The sequence below is a fragment of the Natator depressus genome, chromosome 12, assembly GCF_965152275.1.
Source record: "Natator depressus isolate rNatDep1 chromosome 12, rNatDep2.hap1, whole genome shotgun sequence".
In the NCBI taxonomy this organism is placed as follows: Eukaryota; Metazoa; Chordata; order Testudines; family Cheloniidae; genus Natator; species Natator depressus.
This window is the reverse complement of record NC_134245.1, coordinates 35,228,465-35,254,226: the sequence shown is the minus strand read 5'-3', so window position 1 is coordinate 35,254,226 and position 25,762 is coordinate 35,228,465. Positions and strand designations below refer to the sequence as shown.

Here is a 25,762-nt window from a genome sequence, read left to right as displayed (position 1 = left end):
TTTGACACACAGGCTGGTCCTGGCAATACAGGCTTATGACACAGAGGCTGGTTCCACAGTACAGGGCCTATGAGACATGGGCTGACTCAGCACTACAGCGCCTATGACAACCGGCTGGCCCTGCAGTACAGGGCTATGATACAGGGCTACACCACACGGGCTGGCCTCACAGTACAGGGCCTAGGACACATGGGCTGGCCCTGGCAATACTGGGCCTGAGACATGGGCTAGTCCCGCAGTACAGGGCTTATGAGTCATGGGCTGGTCTCACAGTACAGGGCCTATGAGACACGGGCTGACTCAGATGACACAGGGTCTGGCCCAGCAGTACAGGGCCTATGACCCATGGCTGGCCCCGCAGAACAGGGCTATGACCCATGGCTGGCCCGGCAGAAGGCGGTGGGCCTCCCTCTCCTAGTCAGAGAACCTGACTCCATCACCTCAAGCCACGGCGGCCTTTAGCGATGACGTAAGAGGGGTGTGGCCCGGGCGGCCATCTTGGTTGAAACCCCTGCTGTAGAGAACCCGCCCATCAGCCTGACGTCACGCCTTAGACCCGGCCCATTCAGCGTGCTCGCCACAGAGCTCCTCCCACAGAGCCTGGGACCCTACCCGGAGCCGCCCTCCTATTAGCGGAGCGACCCATCAGTCAGGCCTCGGGCCCGCCCCTTCACGGCGCGCTGCCGCCCCGGCAGGGGGCCAGTCTCGGCGGAGGGAGGAGCGCGTCATTCGCTGCCGCTCGGGACGGGAGTGAGGCGGCCGCTGCGAGGAGAGGCCGGGAGCGACCCGGAGCGGTCCCGCGCAGCCGCGGCCAGGTGAGGGGCGGAGAATCGGGGACGAGGGGGCCTGTGAATAGTAACGAGGGGGCGTGTCCATGAATATTAATTACGGCGGGGCGGTATTAGGAATTGGGCGCCCTCCTAACTCCTCCTCAGGCTCACGCGTGTTGGGGGCCCCTGGTGCTCGTTACTGCGGCTCCGGGGATAAGCTGCGTCTCGTGCCCCGGGCGGAGGGCGCGGCCATTAGCCGGGGACGGCTCACGTATTTTTCATCAGCCGGCCTGTGCATATTAATGAGTCGGCGTGTGTATACCCTGGGCTAATTATTACTCTGACTGAGTATTGGCTCATTAGTATTCATGCCGGGGGCCCTAGATACTAGCCCCTGGCTGCCTGGGTGGCCCGTGCCTTAGCAATACCCTGAATAGCTAAGGAGGAGGGGAGAGCTCATGTTGTTGGGAGAGGGATGGCTCAGTGGTTTGAGCATTGGCCTGCTCACCCCAGGGTTGTGAGTTCAATCCTTGATGGGGCCCTTTGGGATCTGGGGGAAAAAATGGGGGACTGGTCCTGCTCTGAGCAGGGGGTTGGACTAGATTGAGGTCCCTTCCAGCCCCGAGATTCTGTGAATGAAGGGCGGTTCATGTTCCTGTTGCTAAGGCACAGGGATTATTGGCCTGGGGCTCGGAGGTGCTGCTTTAGGCCTGCAAACATCGCTGCCATTTTTTTTTTTATAACAGTGATGCTTATTTTTAAGCATTTTTTTTTAGTTTTATCGATTGCAGATTTTCACAGTTGTGAGATGGGAAGGAGGGATGGGGGGCACTCACTGTAACTCGTTAATGACAGCAGGTATTGACAGTCACAAAGTCAAAGCTTTGGAAGCATTAAAACACACATTGTCAGTGTCAGAATACATGAAATAAATATCCTTACATCGAACTCTAATAAGTTACCAAGCAGCGTTTTGCTGGCTTTGCCCATCTGTTAATTTTGATCATCATAAACAGAAATGTTTATTGGCCGTTTGCGGGTGCCCGGTGAAATCAACTTTTACTGATAACACTCTGATTCTTCCAAGCCTACTCATGTCCATTGGAAGGTGCTGGCTGGGCAGTGGCGGGTGCTGCCCTCGGTTGGGGTCATGCGGCCTGCACCCGGGGAGGCCTCAGTGTAAGGCCTTTCAGGAAGCCCCCACCCAGCAGCTATTGGGACAGGATGGTAAATCTGTTTGAAACTCTTGAGTGTTTCCGTAGGGCCGAATCTCAGCCCTTGCTCACAGTTTGAGTGACCAGGCTGTGCACAGGGAGATCTACAGGGCATGGGGGCGGTGGGCAAGGAATCCTCCTCCAGGCTCAGTAGCGCAGGCAGGCATGGCTAGTGGATCTGCTTAGTTAAGGAGCCTTGTCCCAACAGGTGCTAGCCTGGGGTTTGTTGGATTTTCTGAAAAGCCTTGAGTTTGCATGGATGCAGGCTGAACCGCCCAGGCACACAGGGAAGCAGCCCATCTCCAATCCATGCCACCCCTGTCCACCCAGCATCTTCTTATGGTCATGAGTCACTTTACCCCTCCCACATAAACCCTTGCACTGTGGAGTACGGGGAGCCCACCCAGAACACAGTTCTGCAGCATATGGGGAATACAAACTCCCGTGTGTGGTCCTACATCTCTTTTGCTCTCCATAAAGTAGAACTTCATCAGTTCTGCTGCAGCCCTGGAAGGAGTGGGGCCAGGATTTATTTTCTAGTTTGTGATATTCTATACCTTGAGGGAGTGTCCTAGGACCCCCATAGTCCTCATTTTTATATAATCATGATCTTACCTTCCTTTATATGCTTTATATGTATCAGGGGGAAAGTTATGATCCACTGAAAGCCATTTCTCTATCCATATATGTAGGGTGACCAGATGTCCTGTTTTTAAAGGGACAGTCCCGTTTTTGGGGACTTTTTATTATATAGGTGCCTATTACCCCCCATCCCCTGTCCTGTTTTTTCACAGGTGCTATCCGGTAACTCTACATATATGTACATCATTAATGTATATGAAGTATATGTGTTGTATGGTCGTCACTAAAACATGCTGTAAGTTGGGGAATCAGACAGATATTAGCTCCCCAGAGGCAACAGCAAGAAAAGTAACCAACACCGGGGCAAGGTGTCAAACAACGCATCAACAACCATTGTCCAGCAAGGGAGCTGCAATGCAGTGACTCATCTGCATGAGGCCACACCAGGGGAATTGCTCAACCTTGCCTGGAGACTCAGCAATGACCACCCAGACATGCCTAGACTTGTGTTTTCCAAGCATATGGACTGAGGTTATAAAACCGAATACAGGGGGCCCATCTTGCCTTGAACTGCAATATCCAGTGGAGTGGGAAAACTGCTTAATCTAGATGTTGCCCAGTCTACTAGGGTTGAGAGTTTAGACTGAGTGCTTATATTTTATTTCTTTTGGTAACTAACTCTGACTTTTTGCCTATCACTTAACTTCACTTAAAATCTCTTTTTTGTAGTCAATAAATTTGTTTTACTGTTTATCTTTACCAGTGAGTTTGTATGAAGTGTGTGGCAAATCTGCTCAGGTTTTGCAAAGGCTGAGGTATATCCACTTTCCACTGATGAAGTGGTGAACCAATTAATAAATCTGCATTGCTCATCTTGAGCAGTGCAAGACAGTATATTCCTGAGGTACAGTGTTGGGAGCTGGGGAGATTTGGCTCTGGTGCCGTTCTCTGTGTGATTCATATGTGGCTCTGGGAGCATTCATGCAATCTAGCTGGGCGTTGGGTCTCCAAATGCGGCTGTGCTGAGTGATAACAGCACCTGGAGGGGTTTGGTGCTGGTCACTAGCAAGGCATTATGAGAGACAGCCCAGGCTGGAGAGAGATAAGGGGGCACAGTGGTCCCACAATCCCAGGCTGCACCCCGGGGATCCCGTCACAGCACATTTTCAACTTGCCTCAAATACCTAGCTAACACCACCTCACAATGAATTCAGCAGCACGAGAAATTAGGCCCGGGAAATCATCTCAAGTTGAATTTCCTTCCTTTACTATCTCCCTATGGCTTGTCCGCTAGAAGTTGTTGATATTTAACTTTGTGTGTTTGTACGGAAAAGTAACTTGGGGAGGGGGAATGTACAGGTAAAGCTTTGATAGTTTGTTGATTCCACTGCGTTGTAGACAGATGACTTCTTAGACTGCAGAGTTCTCCAGTAAGAAGGGTGAAAAGGGTTGTGGTGACAGCCGAGAGGGTGGGTTTTGGTTCTACAGAAGCCAAGGAGGGTTTGCAAACTTTGAAAAAACATGTTTAAATCATCATGGGTGAAATAGGTTTGTTGGCAGCTATTAAAGTAGACTTGTTCATCACTAATACCTTTTTCAAAACTAAATGGAAGGTAGCAAATCTTTTCCTAAAATATGTAGAGCCCGATTGAGTGTCCTGGCTGAACTATGCTCAACACAGAAACAGAATGGAGGTACAGGAAAGGTGGCTTTAAGCTGCCTTTTCACCTCTCCAGACCATGATTGTTGTAGCCATGTTGGTCCCAGGATATTAGAGAGACAATGTGGGTAAGGTAAATATATTGTAGTGGACTAAGAGAAGATATTACCTCACCTACTTTGTTTCTCTTTATACTGTGAGGCATCTCACTCACAGCCTAGTTAGGACAGCCTCATGACTGTGCCCCCTAGTGGCTGTGGCCCATTAGTGGCTCTTGAGGCAACTGAGGGTAGCTGGAGCAAAGCAGCACTTAGATTAACCCCCTACTTCCAGTATGTTGCTTATTATGGCAGTTGTGAAGGAAGATGGCAAAGATCTGGTTATGTTGGCTATATGTTAGCCAAGGAAACCTCTATGTAAGGTTCTTTCCCAGTGGGCAGATCCAGTACCTTTTATGACTCTTTTACACCTCCGGAGCAGCATCAAGAGCGTGTAGGGGAATGGGGAATTCGGCCTGCAGTATATACCCCAAGAGGAGTAGATTTTTAGGTCTTTTACATCAAAGAAGTCCTGTTTCTGTCACTCTTGATACCTTCTCTTAGGCTGTCTTAAGAGACCTGCACTCTGTAGTAATGTCATTATTCATCGTTTTCATACGCTGGTCATGAATTTGTATTTCCATCAGGAGACCTCGTTTGATAAAAAGAACTGCTGTTTTGCTGTTGATTTAAAAACATGTTTATAGCACCAGTAGAGGATGTGGCTGTGCACTTTAACATAAATCAGTGAATAGTACTGGGATGTGTTAAGTGTATGCACTTCTGTGAGGTGACTGATCCTTGTATACACTTTATTTTTGTCTTAAAGGTTAAATGAAATGCTTAAAAATGAATAAAACACATGTTTAATGAAATTCAGACTAGGCTTTCAATTTGGTGACGCTGATGTAAATCTGGAGGCTCTGAAATGGGTAGATTCACTCCAAGTGTACTCTTGTATAACTGAGATCAGAATCTGGTCTAGGAGATGTAGACTAACATTTGGTCTGTTATTATTTTTTTAAAAAATCATTCTTTTTGTCATTTCAGGTTGATGTGATTAGATGACTGAGTCATCTGTTTAACGTTTCAGAGTCTGCCACCTTGATATTTTTATGTACACACCATTAGGTTTAATGGGCATGTAGGGTGAAAATGAATCCCTTAATAGGTGTCATAGCCCTGGTAAAGCTCCTCCTATTGGAAACTCAACCTGGCTATTGTATTTGGACCCACATGCTGGGCCTGTGTGATTTTGAGCTCCCCCTGGTCACTGGGTAGGCTCTAGCCACCATCTGTGGCATCTCTGACACTTCCTGGTCACAAACCCTCTGCCTCAGTTTCCTGATCACTCTTGAGCATTCTTTGGGATTTTGGCCAGTGTCCTTTCAGGGTTCCAACTCCCCTTTTTCCTGGACTACACTTCTGGTGAAGCCTCAGATGGTGCTTTGGCAACTTAGAAGGTCCCCTCTTTTTCCAAAAGTATGTCCTGTCCCTTTTGTTCCTCCCTTTTAAAGTTCTCAGCCTTTGAGTTTTTAAAAGGCTGTTCTCCTTTTGGAGATTTTCTCTTCCTCTCGAGCTCTGGAGAGAACTGGTTTCATGTGGGTTGCAGCTGTCCCTTTGTGCTGCCAGGGCTAGGCCTGTTCATTTGCTGAGAATCCTTAATAACTGTCTTGTTCAAAATTAGACACTAAGGCACCATTGCCTTAATCCTTTGCAGAGGAAGTGTCTGCTAGTCAAGATATTGTCAAGCAGGTTACCTACCTAAATAGTATGGGAACTTATGTTAACATTGGAGAGTCTACTCTATACAGTACAGGGGTGTTGTTTAACATAATAGTCCTGTGGGTTGGGTATCATCTCTCATGAGTTACCAGCACCATACGAACCAGGTTATTGAGCCCTTATCTCTGAGTGCATTGTCATGTTATTTTCCTTGGCTGCTGTTTGAATTAATTATGAAGTCAGTCTATAGAAAAAAATTATCTTCAGTGTTCTTCAGTGAGACCCTTCAGTGAGACCCTACTTATGACCGATGGTTTTTTTCCTGTCATGTATTATTAGCAGAGCTGGCTTCAGCCCGTAAACCCATCAGAAACAAATAGCATAATCCATCAAAACGATTCCATAACCAACTTCTTCACTTGCATTTCCTGATGTGTTCCAACTGACAGTTTTACATTAACTCTGTTGATGCTAATTTAATCATTAAATCATATTGGTTTTTCCATTTGATAAGCCCCAAATGATGTTTGTATTGGTAGAAAGGGTGGGTTCAGTGTGCAACTTACACTACGTATATTTTTTTAAAATCATATTTAATGTTCACATTTTTCTTCTTCAAGTGTGTTCAATCTTTGCTTTCACAGCGTCCTAGCAGCGATATATTATGACTAATTTGATTATTCCCCCCATCCCCTTCACAAAACTTGCACATATGTGTGAGGAGTTTTTTCTATTCGGTGTTGAGGTATTTTCCCCCCCCAAATTACTTGTTTTTCCCAGGCTTTTATCCTTCTTTTTTCCTTTCTTCTTCCTCATAGGATTCCATCACTTTTTTGAAAAGATGGGAAATGTGGAAAGCAGTTGCTATGAGAATCACCTTTCAAGGTTTCTTCCTGAGGAAAAGACAGATATCGATGAAGTATTTGATACCTTATCTGGGTCGGATGGATCGGGAGGACTAAAGACTGGAAAAGCTACCAGAAAAGCTGTGACCCTGGCAATGTTAAAGGCAAGAAAACCTATCATGCTTAATATGTCTGTCATGTAATTTATTGACTATTTTTCTAGAGAAGAAATAGAGATTCATGGGTAGTTAATTTTAGGTGTTATTTCATTTTAACTGCATATTAGTTATTTTTGAGGGGGATAGACATATTTAATTTTTTTTCTTACAGTTCAAGATTATTAATAACTGAGGTTTATTTGTACTCAATATCTCTACAATTGCACCCAACTAAATAAACAACAGGTCTGATTCTGATGTATCTTAGCCCGAATATGAATATGTTTTGCAGAAGCCAACAAATGGAGAGAATATTTCTCTTACCCAGAATTTATGCGTATGTTGTAATTTACAGAATTTCTTGGCAAGTTGTAACATAATTAGATTTATGTTTGGTTATGTCATTCTTGACCACACTCGCAGCCACTAATCTTCACCCTTGTACTGAAGTGAGAACATTTAATTTTGCGTGATTAAGCCATGGCTGTCTGTTTTAGCAAATTAACACATATTACACTCTGTGATTAACTTTGCATTAATTTTCTAATCAAGTAAAAGGAGGAAAAATATTTTTGTAGCATTTGATAACTTTAGTGTGACAGCAGTCAAATGTCTAAACTGAAATAATATTAAAAGTGTGTTTTAATATACACTACAGAATAGGATCAGTTAAATAAGAACTCAGTGAAAAGGGCATGTGGTTTAGTGATAGGATACTGAACTGGGATCCAAGAGACCTACTTTATCTTCCCAGCTCTGCCATTAACTTGCTCTGTGAACTTGGGCAAGTAACATCCCCTCTCTATGCCTCTGTTTTCCCAGCTACCCTTTTGACTATATTATCAGTGTAGTCCTTGTCCACTGGTGGCAACATATAGGGAATGTGTAGCTACATGCAGCAGTGAAAGGCATTGCCGGGGGAAGACAGATGGGGCAGTCTCCAGCAGCAGGAAGCTCCCGGAGCCTTTCCCCACTGCCTCTCCTCTGCCAGAGCATCTTCCCATGGCCAGAATCTTTCCCTGCTATGGGGAATGGCTCTGGCAGAGGGGAGCCAGAGGGACACTACACTGCTAACAATAGCAGTGTAGATGTGGCATGCAGTGCTTGGAGCCTGAAGAGAGCCGTGTAGAGTATCTACCCTCAGGTTCTGGCATGCTTCTATTCTACTCGCCTAAGCTGTGCCTCACCATGGACCCAGCTCTTTAAACTCATGCTAGCTGAGTATGCAGTGTCTGTTCTCTACACGCTGCTGTAAGTGTAAATCTGCCCTTAGATTGTAAGGGCCAGCTTTTTAAAAGTATTTAACACCTAAAAATGTAGATAGATGCCCAGTGTGATTTTTCAAAAGCACCTAGCTTTCTTTAAAAATCTGTGCCAAAGCTGTTCGGGACAACAACTGTTATTCACTTTTCATTTTTACACTGCCTAGCACAATAAGATTTTAGATGTTACCATAGTACAAATAGTAATAATGAATGGAGATGGTGAGGGATACAATAGACATTGCTATTTTGTGTCTTCTCAAGAGATCCATGGCCCATGTAATTAGTTCTCTTCATACCATTCTAGAAAAGGATTCCAAATTCAAATATAGGTGTAAATTTATTTTAAATGTTTATTAGGCATCCTTTTGGAAAAAAATTCAAATCTAATAAATGTCATATCTACCAGTATGACAAAACAATGCAATAGTAATGGTGGTGAAGGGAGCTGGGAAGCAAATAATTTTGCTCTGTGAAGGTGCGACAGCCTTCAGGTAAGATGTTTAGCTAAGCCCTGGTCTCCACTTAAAATTTACATCAACCGAGATACATCACCCAAGGATGGAAAAATTTTACACTCCTTAGTGGAGTAATTAAGCCCCTCAACTCCTGGTGTAGACACAGCTAGGTCAATGGAAAAATTCTTCTGTCGAGCTAGTTCTCACTGCTCGGGGAAGTGGATTACCTGCATCAGTGTTTCCCAAACTTGGGACACTGCTTGTTCAGGGAAAGCCCCTGGCAGGCCGGGCCGGTTTGTTTACCTGGTGCATCCGCAGGTTAGGCCGATCGCGGCTCCCACTGACTGTGGTTTGCCGCTGCAGGCCAGTGGGGGCTGCGGGAAGCTACGCGGGCCAAGGGATGTACCGGCCGCCAGGGGCTTTCCCTGAACAAGCGACCATCCCAAGTTTGGGAAACACTGACCTACATCAATGGAATAGCCCCTTCCATCCATGTGTACACTACACCCTATAGTGGCATACTGCAGCCCTGCAGCTGTGCACTCTAGCACCCATCATGTAGACATGGCATAAGTTCCTGCTACTTGTCTCACTTTAAGATACTATGGCACTTTTAGAAAACTTCTTTATGTACCAGTACCCTAGGTGTCAGTCCCTCTCTCAATATACTATGCTATAATATCTAAGGGCAGGGCTAACCTAGAAGCTCTACACTGGTGCACCAGTGCAGCTGTGCCACTGTAGCACGTCTGGTGAAGATGCTCTATGCTGACAGGAAAGCGTTCTCCCGTTGGCATAGTGCCAGTGTGGATAGCGCTTGGGTTGCTGTAACTTGCGTCACTCGGTGTGTGTGTCTCTTTTTCACACCCCTGAGCAACGTAAGTTAGATGGACTTAAGCAGTAGTGTAAACCTGCCCTTAGACTGTGGGTTCCAGTTCTGATCCGGCTGAAATCAATGGGAGTTTTACCATTGACATCAGTGGGAGTGGTATTGAGCCCTTCATACTGGCTTTGCTGTACATATAGCGTGTGGTCCAGCTTCCACTGATGTCCGCAGGAGTGTAGCCATTTATTTCACTGGGATTACTAGAAAGGGCACTGCACTGAAGGGACCTGATTCTGATCTCTGACTGCTTTTACACCAGTGTAAATGAGGGATGAATTAGGCTCAACGTATTGAACATATTATGTGAAGTGCTTTACATACTCTCCCTTAGGTGTTATGCCAGGGGTGGGCAAACTTTTTGGCCTGAGGGCTGCATGTGGGTATGGAAATTATATGGTGGGCCATGAACGCTCACGAAATTAACAATTCAGAGATATTCAAATAAACGTTATTTAATAAAGATACATTTTAGTGGAAGTAAACATAAAACCTTACTTACTATTATAAATATACCATCATAACAATGTATTACAATAATTAAACCAAACTTAACCCCTTTCCACGCCCTCTTTGATTAATGTGAACAATGCAGCTGGTCACCCTTTTTTACAATGGCATCAAAGGCCAGTGTCATTCTTGTTGTGGAAATCCGCAATACTGAGCTGAGATGCTGGTCAGTTAACTGGGATCTGTAGCTAGATTTGTTGTAATTCAGCAGGGAAAATGTTTGTTCACACACATAGGTGGAACTGAACAAAACAAGGATTTTCTGTGTCACCTTGCGGATATTTGGGAACTTTGTTTCACTCAAGGAGGCATAAAACTCTTCCAGTTTTTCTGAATTGTACTTTTCCTTCAAGGTGGAATCGCACTGGAGATCAGTGAGCTGCAATTGTAATTCTTGTGGGGCTTTCTTGTAGTGAAGTGACAGTGGGCATGACACCAGCTCCAGTGTCTTCTTTGTCTTCTCAAAGTCAGAGAATTGATGAGAAAATTCTCCATGCAAGTCACTCAAAATTTTGCTGTAATTTTCTCTCTGCTCTGGTGACATTTCCAAGTATTTCACTGTTGGAAAGTGAGCAAACACTTTGTCCTTAATTTCTTTTGAAAATAAGACTAACTTGGCTTTGAAAGCTGTCACACTAGAATACAATTTGTGTACAAACACATTATTTCCTTGCAGGTTTACATTAAGTTCATTTAAATGTGCCAAGATATCCACACCAAAAGTGAGGTCACACACCCAGTGTGAATTCTTTAATTCAGGGAAATCATTTTCTTTCCCCTGCATCTCCAGAAAAGTACGAATTTTATCTCTGAGCTCTCACACTTGCTGCAATACCTTTCGCAGGCTGAGCCAGCCCACATTTGTACGATAAAATAAGTCCTGGTGTTCGGCATCAGTGTCTTCAAGAAGGGAAATGAATTGCCAATAATTAAGTCCCCTCGCTCTTGTGTAGTTCACTATTTTCACTACTGTGCGAACAACATGATCAATGTCCAGGACATTTTTGCAGACGGCCTCCTGATGTATAATACAATGCAGAAAAATCACCTCTTTATCAAGGTAGTCTTCTTTTACTTTGTCCTGAATTCTTTTTAAAAGTCCTACGTTTTTCCCAGTTAAATTTGGTGATCCATCTGTGGTTACATTTTCCAGTTTACTCCAGGGGAGCTTCAGATGTTCAAGGCACCCAGGCACCCTCTCGTATAAATCTGATCCCTTAGTTGTGCCTTTCATTGATTCCATTGATAAAAATTCCTCCGTGATTTCAAATTTCTCATCAATTCCTCTGACAAAGTACTGAGAAATTCCTCAGTAGCTGTGCCGTGTCCTTAATGTCAGTGCTGTCATCGAGAGCTAATGAAAACAAACGTAAAGTCCTGTGATTTCTTGTTCAACTCGGAAGCCAGATGTTCATCAATCACTTCTACACGGCGAATAATGACAAACTAATGTTCTCAGATTTGTTTTGGTAGTCCGGGCACAGCATGCCAGAAACGTCAACCATGCATTCTTTCAAAAACTCCCCTTCAGCAAAAGGCTTATTTTGTTTAGCGATTTTAAATGCCAGAACATAACGTGCCTTTGTAGTGGCTTCCTGAACTGCAGCTTGTCGCAAATAAATATTTTGCTGAGCTTTTTAGTTCATGATGAGTTTCTCAGCTTTCCTCGCCCTTTCCTCAGTTGTTAAATTGCTGGCATAATTAGGATGTTTCGTTGAAAAATGGCGATTCAAATTGTGCTCCTTGAACACCACGATGCTCTCCTGACAAATCAGGCATACAGCCTTCGAGTTCACGTTTGTGAGAAAATATTTTGCATTCCATTCTTTGTTGAAAACCCGACGCTCACTGTCCACTTTTCTTTTTTTTGTAGCACTCATTTTTGAAAGGGAAAAGAAAATCCTAACTGCTGCCCTTATTTCAAACTGCTGTTTTACAAGATGGCATGCACTGTGAAAAAAACTGGGTCCTCTCTGTAGCCTGGATTTGTCGGGTGTCAGTGCCTCTGACAATTTTGAGCCATGGCACTCTGTCCCAGAACCCATGTGGACAAGAAGAGGCAGGCGTAAACTCACCTGTAACTTTATGCCCCAGCCTCCTCCCAAAAATGTTCTTACTGTTGTACTTTGAGTTTTGTTTGCGCTGTTGTGTTCGTTAAAAGTTTGTATATAGTAAGGGATGTTGCCGCAGTGTGGCAAGAGGACTCATGAGGTGTGGCGCACGGAGGGATCCATAGGGCGGTACCAGGGACTCCTAGGGGCCCTGTTGGCAGTGTCACACCAAGGCAGCTGTGCCACATGTGGAGGCCCCCAAGCTAGGACGGGAGCATCTGCGGCCCCTTGACGGTTTCCCTCCACTCGAGGCTCCAAAGGAAGCCAAAGGAAACCGGGAGGGGATTTGGCACGCTGCTGCGTGGGGGTGGTGAAGTCAGGCCTGTGCAATGTGGCGTTTTGCGTGCCAGAAGAATCTTCCCAGAAGATGGTGCTCAAAATGAACTGCTAATCACTGAGGTGGGGGCTGGGAGCTCTGGGCAGAGCGTGGCAAGCCCCTGGTCTTGCTCCCCCAGCCGGAGTGCGGCAAGCCCCTGGCCCCGCTCCCCTGGCCGGAGCTTGAGGGCCAGATAAAAAATGTCCCACAGGCTGCAAGTGGTCCGCGGGCTGTAGTTTGCCCACCCCTGTGTTATGCTATGTAATCACATTCTGTTCCAGTGATGTATATATTTTGTATACTTTATTTTAAAATCCTTTAGTTATTTTATATACTATGAAAGCTTCTCAAGTCAAGAGCCGGAGATCTCCTTTAATATTGTATGTCTATGATATATTGTATTAAGCTGGATAGAAATTAGACAGTAATCCAAATCTTACTCTCATGATAAGTCACTTTGATTTCTGTTGTCCAGCATCAGTGGGACTCTTTACATGAATAAGGTGAACTAGATTTGGCCCACTGATTGAATTTTGGCTATTGCTATGCAGAGTAAAAATCCTTCTACAGGTAAAAAGAAAAGGAATACTTGTGGCACCTTAGAGACTAACCAATTTATTTGAGCATAAGCTTTCGTGAGCTACAGCTCACTTCATCGGATGCATTCAGTGGAAAATACAGTGGGGAGATTTATATACATAGAGAACATGAAACAATGGGTGTTACCAGACACACTGTAACCAGAGTGATCACTTAAGGTGAGCTATTACCAGCAGGAGAGGTAACACCCATTGTTTCATGTTCTCTATGTATATAAATCTTCCCACTGTATATTCCACAGTATGCATCCGATGAAGTGAGCTGTAGCTCACGAAAGCTTATGCTCAGATAAATTGGTTAGTCTCTAAGGTGCCACAAGTACTCCTTTTCTTTTTGCGAATACAGACTAACACGGCTGCTACTCTGAAACTTCTACAGGTAGTTACTATACATGCATTGTAGTTACTTTTCAGAGTTAATTATCTTGTCTGCATTTGGTTTCTAAGAGGCAAAATGGGTGGAGGGGGGGATTTCACTTACCTATTTCTTTAAATGCATTTGTGAGCTATATTTCCAAAAAGAAGCATCTTAAACTGGCATAATACATTCAGAACTTTGTTCTGACTAACTGAGCTACGGATCTTTGAAACGGTGTTTTCTTACAGAAATCCTTCACTTGACTGTTTTTAACTTTTTACAAGTTCAAGTTTAAGATAGTTACTATAAAATTACCCTGGCCTTTACATAAGAACGACCATAATGGGTCAGACCAATGGTCATCCAGGCCAGCATCCTGTCTCTGAGAGTGGCCTATGCCAGATGCTTCAGAGGGAATGAACAGAACAGGGCATTTTTGAGGGATCCATCCCCTGTCTTCCAGTCCTAGCTTCTGTCAGTTGGAGGTTTAGGGACTCCCAGAGCATGTGGTTGTATCCCTTACCATCTTGGCTAAATAGCAATTGATGGACCTATCCTACATGAACTTTTCTAATTCTTTTTTTACCACAGTTATACTCTTGGCCTTCACAACATCCCCTGGCAACAAGTTCCACGGGTTGACTGTGTGTTGTGTGAAGAAGTATTTCCGTTTGTTTGTTTTGAACCTATGGCTTATTAAGTTCTAAGTAACTAAAGGTCTTACAAAATTCTACTGGAAACCTTGGAGATACTATAAAGTAGTTGATGAAGATGGGGACTGCCTCTTTGAGAAGTGATCCTCTGTGAAGGTTTCACCCTAATAAAGGGATCGGCAACCTTTGGCCCACGGCCCGCCAGGGTAAGCACCCTGGCGGGCTGGGCAGGTTTGTTTACCTGCCGCGTTCTCAGGTTCGGCCAGTCGCGGCTCCCACTGGCTGCGGTTCACCGTCCCAGGCCAATGGGGGCTGTGGGAAGTGGGGGCCAGCAAATCCCTTGGCCCGCGCTGCTTCCCTCAAACTGGCCCGGCCCGCCAGGGGGCTTACCCTGGCGGGCCCTGTGCCAAAGGTTTCCAATCCCTGCTCTAATACATATTAGATAGTGGGATATTCAGTTCGTAACCAGTAAACCTAGGCACAGATCAGCTGGACTGTTTTAGCGGCGTATAGAAGTCTTGTTTTTCCTAGTTAAAAATCTGTCCTTAACTCTTCTTTCTCTGACAGGCCCATGTCCAGGAAGCATTACCGGAGCAAATGACCTTTAGGCTATACAGTGGAATGAAAAGTGTTGACCTGACGGGGAAGTCATCGGGGTCAAGTGAACAGATTGTTAAGGAGCAGTTCATAATTTTTATGTCAGCCCTTTTAAAAGGCAACGTAGAGGAGAAGAGTAGCATAATAATGAGAATGATATCTAGTACCGAAGGGCCTGTGAAGGGAAAACAAATCCAAGAGGTAAAGGAAAAGATCATTTGTGTGTGTTTTCGTTTTTGTTTTCTTAAATGTTTTGGGGAGGTAGTGGTTAGAGCACCGGGCTGGGATTCAGGACTCCTGGGTTCTTTTCCTAGCTTAGCCACTTGCTCACTCTGACCTTGGGCAAATCATTTTAGGGCCAGATTGCGTATGGCAGTAGTGCAGGTGTCCTGTGGGGATGGAAGTACATAGGCTTTTTCCTCTCTGCCCCCTGTGAACCTGTCTCAAGAGTCTGCGGCTGCACTGGGAGGAGCATATAGACTGCCCCCTCAAGGCACACTCAGGGTTCATACACCCAAAGGGGCTGTAGAATAGCCCAAAGGGAGAACAAGCTGCACAAACAAAAGGGGTGATGCAGCCCAAGCACCCCAAGTTCCTCTGGGGGCAGTGTAGCTCCACTTCACCCCCAATATGGGCTAGATTGTAAATTACACTCTCTTACCTTCTGTTTCTTCTCAGTTAACCCATGTGTTAAAGTTACTATACCATGGAAGGATGTTTGAGAATTAAGATTTATATTTGATGTCATTGGGGGAAAGGCGCTTAACAAATGTGAACTATGATTATTTATCTGAGCATAAGCTTTCGTGAGCTACATGCTCAAATAAATTCGTTAGTCTCTAAGGTGCCACAAGTCCTCCTTTTCTTTTTGCGGATACAGACTAACACGGCTGCTACTCTGAAACCTATGATTATTTATGACATTTAACTATAGCAGACAGGTGTTATTCATAATATTTACGTATGGCAACGACGTCCATGTCACCCAGATCACTGCGATAAGCACTGATTAATGCCCTTGTGGGGTGCTTTGCGGTGTTCTTGGCAATTTTCTTTTAAATATGGAATTAAGGTTGTAATGGCAATGTTATGCCCTTTAAGTTCACAGAGGATGTGATCACCTCTGTAGTTCATGTACTGAGCTACAGGAATCTTCTGAAGGGCTGGAATCTGGGGAAGACTCAAGATCCTACCAGTGGAGTAAAGGTTCTGGCTTCTCAGCTGTTATCAGAACTGAAACTTGAAGGTAAGGAAAATACTGAAAAAATTTATGTCAAAATGGTGCAAGTATTGCAGAATCAGCTGTTCTTGCAAGATATTTGCGCTCTCTGACCTGGAGTTAGAAATTCAGATCAAGAACCAAAATGAGAGGGTTGAATTCAGATCTGGGGATTTTAATTACCCACCTACCCTTCCTGATGGAATTTGGGAACAGTTTGGATTTGAATTCCCTATTCAATCTAATTTGTAGTCATGCAGATTTATAGCTACGTGTTTTATCTCATTAGGCCTCGTCACCATTGTAGAATTACTTGGCTTAGAGTTGATTGGTGTTTTGGTGCATTTATATCCCTTTATGGCAGTCTTTGCTTATGTTGGATGAACGAGACTATGCTTTGCTATGCCATGGTATTAGATCTTTCATCTTGTAGAAGCCATCTGAGACGTTGTAACTGAGACTTCATATTTCTCAACCATCTTTCCAACACAGCTAGAGGATGTCCCAAGTTACCAAGAGCTATGCCCCTTTCCAACGCATATGTTTACTTAATCTTGCGGACAGTATTAGCTCCTTCCATTTGCCGTTCATTATTTGTTCAAATAATGAACAAATGTGAATAAGTGTTTCCACCATAAAAAATTAGAAGGCAAGTAATTATATACTTAGGGGAAGATATAGACTTGGATGCTATAAGCAGCTTTGCAGATCCCTTGTGAGAAATGTACAAGTTATCTTGTGTTAATGTGTTTATTGTGTAGATGGGAAGAAACTCGCGGGACCTCCTCTCATGGATGCCATGTGTGATCAAACTACCATTGCGAACTGGGTGTTCCAAGTGCCACAGATCTCTACTTTCCTCAGTGTTATCATCAGGCAGGGGCTCCTTGTCCTGCATTCACTCCCAGATCAGGCTAACAACATAGTCAATTTGGTTCCAAAGTGCAAGGGCATCAAAGGAAGTGGATTTGTTAGTCTTCTTGACATCCCATCTATCATATACATCAACTCCCATCTGCCCTCGGAGCTACAGCACAAGTGGAGGCTTTTGTTTTCTTCTCGGGTTCACGGAGAAAGTTTTTCACAGCTCTGTGGGCAAATCATAAACAAGGGTCCCTGTATATTGGTTTTAAAGGACTTGGATGGATATATCTTTGGTGGGTTTGCATCAGAATCATGGGAAGTTAAACCACAATTTCAAGGTAAGAATTTATTTATTTTTCTGCAAAAATCTCATGGCTTAGAGTAGCAGCATGGGATGTGTTAATGAAGACTTTATCAAGGAGCGAAGGGGAAGGAACTCTTGCAAGACAGTTGAATCTGTCCTCTTCCAGATTTTAACGTGTGGCTATCTTTTGACTTAATTTCAAAAGCTTATCTGTCTCAGTGGAAGAATAATTTGTTGACCCTGTAGTTCTTCTCCACTCTTTATTTTCTGTTTTCTCACATACAGAGTTGCCCATAATATTGGTAAGACAGCATCTAGTAGATGCCCCTTACAAAACATAGTTTAATCAAACCATTCTCTCTTTTATTTATTGTTCCCTTAGAAAATGTCTCTTCACCTGCTAGGTTGATGCTCTAACAAGACCAGAGTGTAGCCACAGTGGTCATTGATGTGTGGTTCATCGGTATCTGTTGCATTGCATGTTGTTTAGCAGGAATACCTTTCCATATCCACTTCCTGAACTCAGTAATTTTACTGGAGTAACACATATCATGCTTCTCTAAAATGAGGGAGTGCTTGCTTCCTTACTTCAAAATGAAATTATAATTCTGCATATTGGTAAAAACCTGGCTAGTTCCTCTGCCCTATTGCGAACTCAGATCCAGTACTGATGGTTGCTTTATGGTTTGTATCTGTTATTCATTGACAATTTTTAAATCCGCAGGACTTACTGACCACAAAATAAATACCCTAGAACAAATTCTCTTTTCAGTTCTACCCACTGGCTTTACTGGAGCTCCATTGGTGTAAACGAGAGACGAGTGTGGCCCACCAAACTTCATTATTTAATAGATCAAAATAAACGTCCACTAGATGGCAGTCTTAAGTTTGTTTGGCTGTTGCTCCACACACACACACACACACACACACACACACACACACACACACACACACACACACACACACACACACACACACACACACACACACACACACACACACACACACACACACACACACACACGAGAGAGAGAGAGAGAGAGAGAGAGAGAGAGAGAGAGAGAGAGAGGGAGAGAGAGCTATCACTGGAATAGGGTGACCAGACACACACAGAGAGGGGGAGAGCTATCACTGGAATAGGGTGACCAGACAGCAAATGTGAAAAATCGGGACATGGGGTGGGGGTAATAGGAGCCTATATAAGAAAAAGACCCAAAAATCAGGACTGTCCCTAAAAAATTGGGACATCTGGTCACCCTACACTGGAATGACTCCTGATTTACATTGCTGAAACTCAGCAGAATTTGTCTCTGTATGTTTACATCTAACAGATGGATATTTCTGTATATGGATGGATGGATATTTATGTTCCTGTTTAAAATACAGCAACAAGGGGTTTCCCTTGGAGCTAAAAGCTAGCCATGCTAGCTGAACCCTTAATTTTCCCTTTACAAAACTTGGGCAGAGGGGACTTTAGCTTTTGAAGTAGTAACGGAAGAAAAAATATATACAAGGTAACATATAAATATGATTTTTGTGTTTCTCTCATTCCAGCAGGTTAATTTACAAAATATATTGCCATGTCAGTTGCTAATCATGTGGGTTAATCAATGCCTTTGGGTTGGCTGAAATTTGAGAGGAGAGGATTTGAAGAATTTTAAATGGCCAAGTTGTTTTCTTTTCAAATGCAGCTTGCCTTATGCATTCTCACAGTTATTTTCTGGTGAGAATTCATGCACCAGATCTTTAGCACTTGTCCTTAGAGAACGGTTATGGCAGACAGGTTACCGAAACCAGTGACATCATATTGCAGGGGACAGTTTTTAACTTGTAGCTATTGATTCAAGCACATATCTTGCCCTGATAAATTAGACAGGAAAAATGAGGTTTGATTAAAATCCTTTTGAAATTTTGCAGAGATAATTGATTTGTGAGTATAGAAACTCTGTGTGCATTGACTTAATAGGTAACTTACCCTGTTGAACATTCTCATTATTAATACAACTCCCTAAGTTATATATTTACTCATTTTACTCCATATCACTCATTTTTAAAACCTTGTTGGTTTTAATTAACCTTTTAGTCTGGATCCCTTGCCAACTGTTCAGTAGGGCATTATCCAAGATATTGTTTCACATTTTTAGTTCTGAGTTTCTTAAACTCAGGGGAAATGCTAGCTGAGGTTTTGATTCAGCAAAGTACTTAAGCACATACTTTGGCAAATCAGGGCCTACATTTTCACAAATTAGGCCCCAGTTCAGCAATGTCTTGTACTGTATGTAAATACACCTGTGCAAAATAAAGATAATATGCTGCATGCTGATTAGATGGCATTTTACACCTACCTTGTACAGGTGTAAATAACAACAGCGGTGCAAGGCGGTGAAGCATCAGTCCCTTAGGCCTTCTCTACATACAAAACTTGAATCAAGCTTAACTAAAAATGTTTTTTACGTCGATCAAGCTGAATTGATACCTCCCAGTTGTAGATAGAACCAAGAGTGTCCACACATAGGGGTTTGTGCTGCTCTAACTAAACGGATTTAAAAACTACGTAGGTGAACCTATGCATGTTTTGTGGGTAGCCCAGTCCTTACATTGTAATCAAACATACCCATGATCCCCAGATTCTGCCCTCATTTACAGCCATGCAATCCCATTGATGTCTGTGGTGCTGCACAGTTATAACACAGAACAGACGTTGGCTGTGTGTCTTGACTAAACATCTGTACTGACGCTGCTGACATATCAGTACTCGTTCTGAACTGTTTTGCTGCTGCTTTTTGGGATCTTGCTTTCCTGTCCTACTCATAAGTAAGTCACACTTTGTCCATTGTTTTGTCTCTGACACTTTACACTGCTGCAATTTATAGGTGACAACAGATGCTTTTTGTTTTCCATTTCTCCCTCTCTCATGGTGCACCCATACACTGGATACAATGACCACTACATGTATTTGAATCATGGACAGCAAACTATCCCAAATGGACTCGTAAGTACTAAGAAATGACAGTTTGGAAATCAGATTTGTGGCTGGTCTTTGAAAGTGTCTTGTGTATTTGTTTCTGCCTTTTTAAGCTGACATATTTCATGTGCTGTGTTTCTTAAAGGACGTTTTCACCTTTTCACCTTGTGTATTAGCTCAGCACTTTTACTATGAGGATTTCTTACCTTAATACATTTTCATTCAGAGTAAAGATGCCAGGTTATCTGATTATTTACAGCTGATGTTCATATTTAAACAGTAAACTGTTTAGGGTAAAATCCATTTCATGCATTTCTAACCCAAGTAACTGGGTTTCGGGCAGGTGAAGTTTCTGGGGAGTTAAGGAGCGGAATCCATCCTCAGACTGGGAACAGCATTCAAAGTTGGCATGCAGCCCTCTGGATGCTGCCACTCTAGCCAGTTGGCTCGAAGAGTTGGCTGCACATGTCCACACCATTTACATGGTGTTAGATTCCCTAGACCTGCATAACTGAAGATCCAGATGAGCCATCCTTAGTCTCTTCTCACTGGTTTATGCCTGGCTGGCATAAAGAAACCCCCATCAGAAACAGCGCACAAGGTTTGTAGAGTCTGTCTCTATGTGACTACCCTCTGGAAGTTCTCTGTTCAGTCCCACACAGGGTCTTACAGGTAGAGAGGACTTTGCACCAGTCCTCAGCACCGTGGTGGATTTCAGTTATTTTAAACAAGTAGGCAAATGTTTTAAGACAGAACGTGTCAGCATTGCCTCAATAGTGACTTTGGTAATCACTGCGTCCCAGTGAAATCTTGCTTTAAAGAAAGCCACATCAAATTGTACTTGTTGCTTTAAATGGGAAAGACTTGGCTAAAATGTGTATCGCCTTGTTAAAACGGGCATGTTGTCAAACAAACAGTAGCTGTTAGACTACATAGCGGGTTACATTTCCAAAGCAAGGTACAGCTGATGTGTCTGCAGAATTGTCATGCTCCTGTAGGACCTGCAAGGTGGGTATTGTACAGATAGCTTGCACACACAAAGATACAATTTCGATATGTAAACACAAGCTTATTTGAGATGCCCCATTTTACCAGCTTTGGAAATTTAGCCATAAATACTGAAACTAGCAACTTACAATCTACCCCTGAGCCCTGGCCTAGTTTCTGGTTTAATAAGTATTTAATGTGATGATTTATTTCACAGGGCATGGGAGGACAGCATGATTACTTTGGGCTCTGGATAGACAGTAACTATGGCAAGGGACACAGCAAAGCGAAACCTAGATGTACTACCTACAACAGTCCTCAGCTGTCAGCTAATGAAAACTTTACGCTAGATGCCATGGAGGTGTGGGCAGTGGGAGATCTCCCAGAAAGCGCAGTGGTAAGTGAATACAGTATTTCAAAAGCTGGCAGAATTAACCTACATGTGTAGAAACATACAAGGGAGAATATATTTAACATATTTCTTCAATGTTTTAAATATGTTGACTTTTTGTCCGGATTGTGAGAAATCACATTTTATGTATTTCTTTGGCCCCTATTGCTATGGCAGCTAAACACTTTCAGAAATTTAAAGCACAAAGTACATGCGCCAGCTGGAACGAGAAGCATAAATGAAACAAACCATGACTACTGCAACTGTCTCTATGAAACATTGGCTGTGTTACTGTAATCCTTTTAAATGATTCCACGATGCTATATATTTGAAGCATGTAAATACCAAAGAGGAGTGGGATTATTTTGGGTGTTAAGACAGCCATAATTTAGTCAGGGATGCAGGAAATCTTTGTGGGACTTGGTTTCAATAAGAACAAGTGAGGAAGACGTGCATAAATAGACTATGAAAGTTTCTCTGCTCCTGAGACCAGGTTGGGGACTCTGTACAGTAAATCTTCCTCAGTTGTGCCTGTTACGTTGTTTGTTTTACGCAGCTGATATTTTCTTTTCACATTATGTAAACAGGCCCAGAGGCTATACACTGCACACACATCTGTAAATAGAAACAGAACTAGTCTTTTAGGAAGACTGTCAAATTGTATTTGAATCACATAGAAGTTCACATCTGCACTTGAAATATTGGGTCAGATTAACCAGTATACGCCCACTGGTTTGTGACCCAAAGCAACCATAAACAGTAAACTGGCCTGCTAAGCCAACTTTACAGCTGTCTTGTGTCACTGAAGTGACGCAAAGTAGTTGGTATGTCCTAGTGAATCTTTTCTGTTTATGTGCACCTGGGAAACCATCATAGCAATCTTTAAAACTAAACAAGTAGCTTATGGATAGTCAAGCTTCATTTACTTGTGACCTGACCTTGCTGACATTTGTGATGACCTTTTAAATTGCCTTTTTGATTTTCTTTAAGATGAAGGGTAAGAAGAGCATCCTGGATACAGACCCCGAGGCTCAGGCCTTGTTAGAAATGACTGGAAAAAGTCGTCAGAGTGATGGTTTGCGAGAGCAGATTGAAGAGGATGATGACAACTAAGATGACCCATTTAACGTGGATTGTTCTGCCTGATCCCATCAAGTGCGGATATTCCTTGGACAGGATATTTTCTCATCTGTTTCCACTTGTATAATTAGCTGAAACAAAAATGCAGTGTAAAGAGTACTAGCGTAATAGTTAGATCCAGGAAGATGTTATGACTGCAGGTGGTTTCTTTTGGAAGAGTGGGAATTTAGATAGCTGGCTAAGTCCTGGTTGTAGCTGGAAATAAATTTGATGGCATTTGCAATAGGCTGATTTTCTTCTCTGCGTGCAGATATTAAGCACAAATATTATTGCTGCTTAGTCACCAGTGTATTAACTTTGACTGTATATAGAATTTCAAAGATGTCAAGCTTTTGATACCTCAGCTGAAAATAATTCCTTGCATGCAGTGAAATCAGCTTCATTATTTAAATGTCTGTGCAGCGTACAAGTTGTTAACATTTTAAAATGGTATCTGTAGAACAGTCCAGTTCAGTCTTTATAAAGACTGTGCTTGATTTGCGTTGTTGCTGTAAAAGCTGCTTCAAATTCGGATTTATTTTTAAGCTCAGCTTTTCCATAAATATATGGATTGTACACAGAAACATAGAACTCTGTATATACTGCATCCAGTTCTGCCCTGACTTATGCTAGACTTCATTTGAGTGAAGTTTCACTGAATTAATAAGCCAGCACAGAATTTGGCCCATTGTAAAATAGTCTTAGAGTCATTCAGGGATTCAACCGCAAAGACTCCTATCAGTGGGCCCAGTCCTGTGTTTCTTACTCAGGCATAACTCCCATTGATGTCAATGGAAATTGTCTTGGAAAATGCCTTCAGAGGTAGTCTCGCTTGAGACTGGAGTGCGTGATTATGCCATAAGGAGTCATACATCTAAAAACCTATACAAATGCCTTAAAAATGTTAGAGTTAATGTCTATAACTTTTGAAACTATTTTCTTATTACAGATTTTGTTGCAATGAAATCAATGATCACTCATTTTTTAAAAAATAGGTTGACCTCTGATACACTGCTTTTTTTTTTTTTTTGCTCCTTCTCTGTTATTTACAACACTTGCCTGTGCTGGTGAGTAGCTACAATCAGTCACATTCAGGGCTTTTTTCTAACGTAATCCATTCATAGCTATCCATATTTCAGTACCTTGAGTATTGCTAACTCTCTAGCTGTGTAATTTACTTGCCAAAAAAAACCCACTTCTACTGAGAACTAGAATTTTCACCCCAGCAAGTGACATGGGGAATTGAAAATCAGTATTTATCTCTTTATTGATATGTATAACTGAGGTATCTTTCTCCCAGTAAAGCAGAAGATCACATCAAAGCATCTTTGTATTAGACTGGATTCATTGTCATATAAAGGGTCTAGATTTTCACTTTTGACACTGCATGGTGCATAAAATATACTTTAACAGTGTATATGGTCATTTACTACTTTGATCAGGTTCCAGTGAACTCTAATGAAAGTATTTTCTGGTGTACCCTTAGCTATCTGGTACTTCTTTATTGGGTGCCAAAGTAGGACATTCAAATTAGCTTGTATTTGTGCCTTCACTTTATAATGTGAGAAGTAGGTAGTATTCATGATTATTATATATAAATTATTGTTGAAAGGGGAACATGGACAAATCCCTCCTGCTGTAGACCCTGGTAATCATCTATGCATTTTATACCCTACCCATAATAATGGTTAGCGTATACGTGGTACCTATTCATCAGCATAGGTTGGCCTAAGTTAATATTCTTATGTGTTTATCTAAATGATCAAGTTAGGTTCCAGAGTCTTTAATGTGCCCAAAATTCTGTGTTGAGTAATTATATTGAACTTTTTACATGATTTTTTTCCCTCTGAATGTTTTTATAATAATTTTAAATGATATGTTGCCGAACTGCTGTAGAAAATAAATTAATAAATGTATTTGGTTCTTTCTGTAACAGGTTTTTTTTTGTTTGTTTTTTTTTACATCCTGCCTCCTGAAATTTCCCCAACAATTTCAATTAGCTATTATTCGCTGCGTGTACTAGGTGATTGTGTAGTGTGACTGAGCGCTGTTAAAATAGCTTCTAGGTTCCACCCCAGAGATTGCTGCATTTCTGGAATCTTCTAGAAGAAAAGTTTACTGAGTTATCTACAGGATTTTTTTTTTTTTTTAGTAGTTTTTAAGCCAAAAGAGCCAGTTCATATTTTATGGTAAGCAGGAACAAGTGGAGGCTATTGTCACCAAAGAATAGCGATTGTGGTTGGTTGGTTGTATTTAATTTTGTTAAGTGAATTGCCGAAAACTGCTCTTCATCAAAAACGTAATATCTAAGAGCTGACTTGTCTTTGTTTGAAACAGTCTGAGTCAGAGCAAAAAAGAGCCACACTGGGTTGGTTTTGTCAAGGAAATTCATGTTGGGCAACATCCTGTTGTAAATCAGCACAGCATTTGACTGCTTTGAAGTCCTGTGATTTGTGACCTTTGAGGAGCTGGACTTTTTATCTTTAAAATCAGATCATATAAGGTGAAGGTGGTTGGTGGGGGAGAGAGAAATCTAACAGTGTGGTGCTCTTAGTGAGTGGTCTGAAGGAGAATCTATTTACAGACTTGCCCAGCAAGATGATGCTGAAACAAGGCATTTCCTAGTAAGTGAATAAGGAACTTTGGATGTTGTAATTGCTGACAGAGTGCTTACTGTAGAGCAAAAGTTATATTCTGCCACAATAACCTTGCCCAGCCCAGCCCTCTCCACCCTGTGTTTAAACTAAGAGAACAAAAACTCCCTTTATTGTATTTTTTTTTACGAACTGCTAAAATATAAACTCATACATCAGGGAGTGTAACTTTAACGAAGAGGGCGAACTTATAGATGTTCCAAGTAGTATTTCAGCAATATCTTTTGTATGGAAATGAAACTCGAAGTTCTGTAATTACATAAAATCTTATGGGTAGAAGGGGCCACAAGGCCCCTCTAGTCTAACCCCCTGCCAAGATGTAGGATTTATTGTATCTAAACCATCCAAGACAGATGGCTATCCAGCCTCCTTTTGTAAACCAACAGTGAAGGAGAGTCTACAGCCTCCCTAGGCAGTCTGTCCATTGTCCTAGTGTTCTTGCAGTTAGGAAGTTTTTTTTTAGATTTTACTAAATCTGTTAAGCTGTAGACCTGGGGTGCAGAAATTGAACATGCCAGTG

General features: G+C 42.6%; 1 protein-coding gene across 1 annotated transcript; it reads left to right on the top strand.

Annotated features, from left to right (window-relative positions):
• Positions 1–668: 668 nt before the first annotated feature.
• MEAK7 (MTOR associated protein, eak-7 homolog) lies at positions 669–24,503 on the top strand. Its single transcript, XM_074968843.1, has 8 exons — positions 669–815; positions 6,808–6,998; positions 14,710–14,940; positions 15,841–15,985; positions 16,720–17,160; positions 20,000–20,118; positions 21,296–21,475; positions 22,460–24,503. The coding sequence occupies exons 2-8, from the start codon at positions 6,831–6,833 to the stop codon at positions 22,580–22,582; spliced, it is 1,407 nt and encodes a 468-aa protein (XP_074824944.1). The 5' UTR covers positions 669–815; positions 6,808–6,830; the 3' UTR covers positions 22,583–24,503.
• Positions 24,504–25,762: the final 1,259 nt, after the last annotated feature.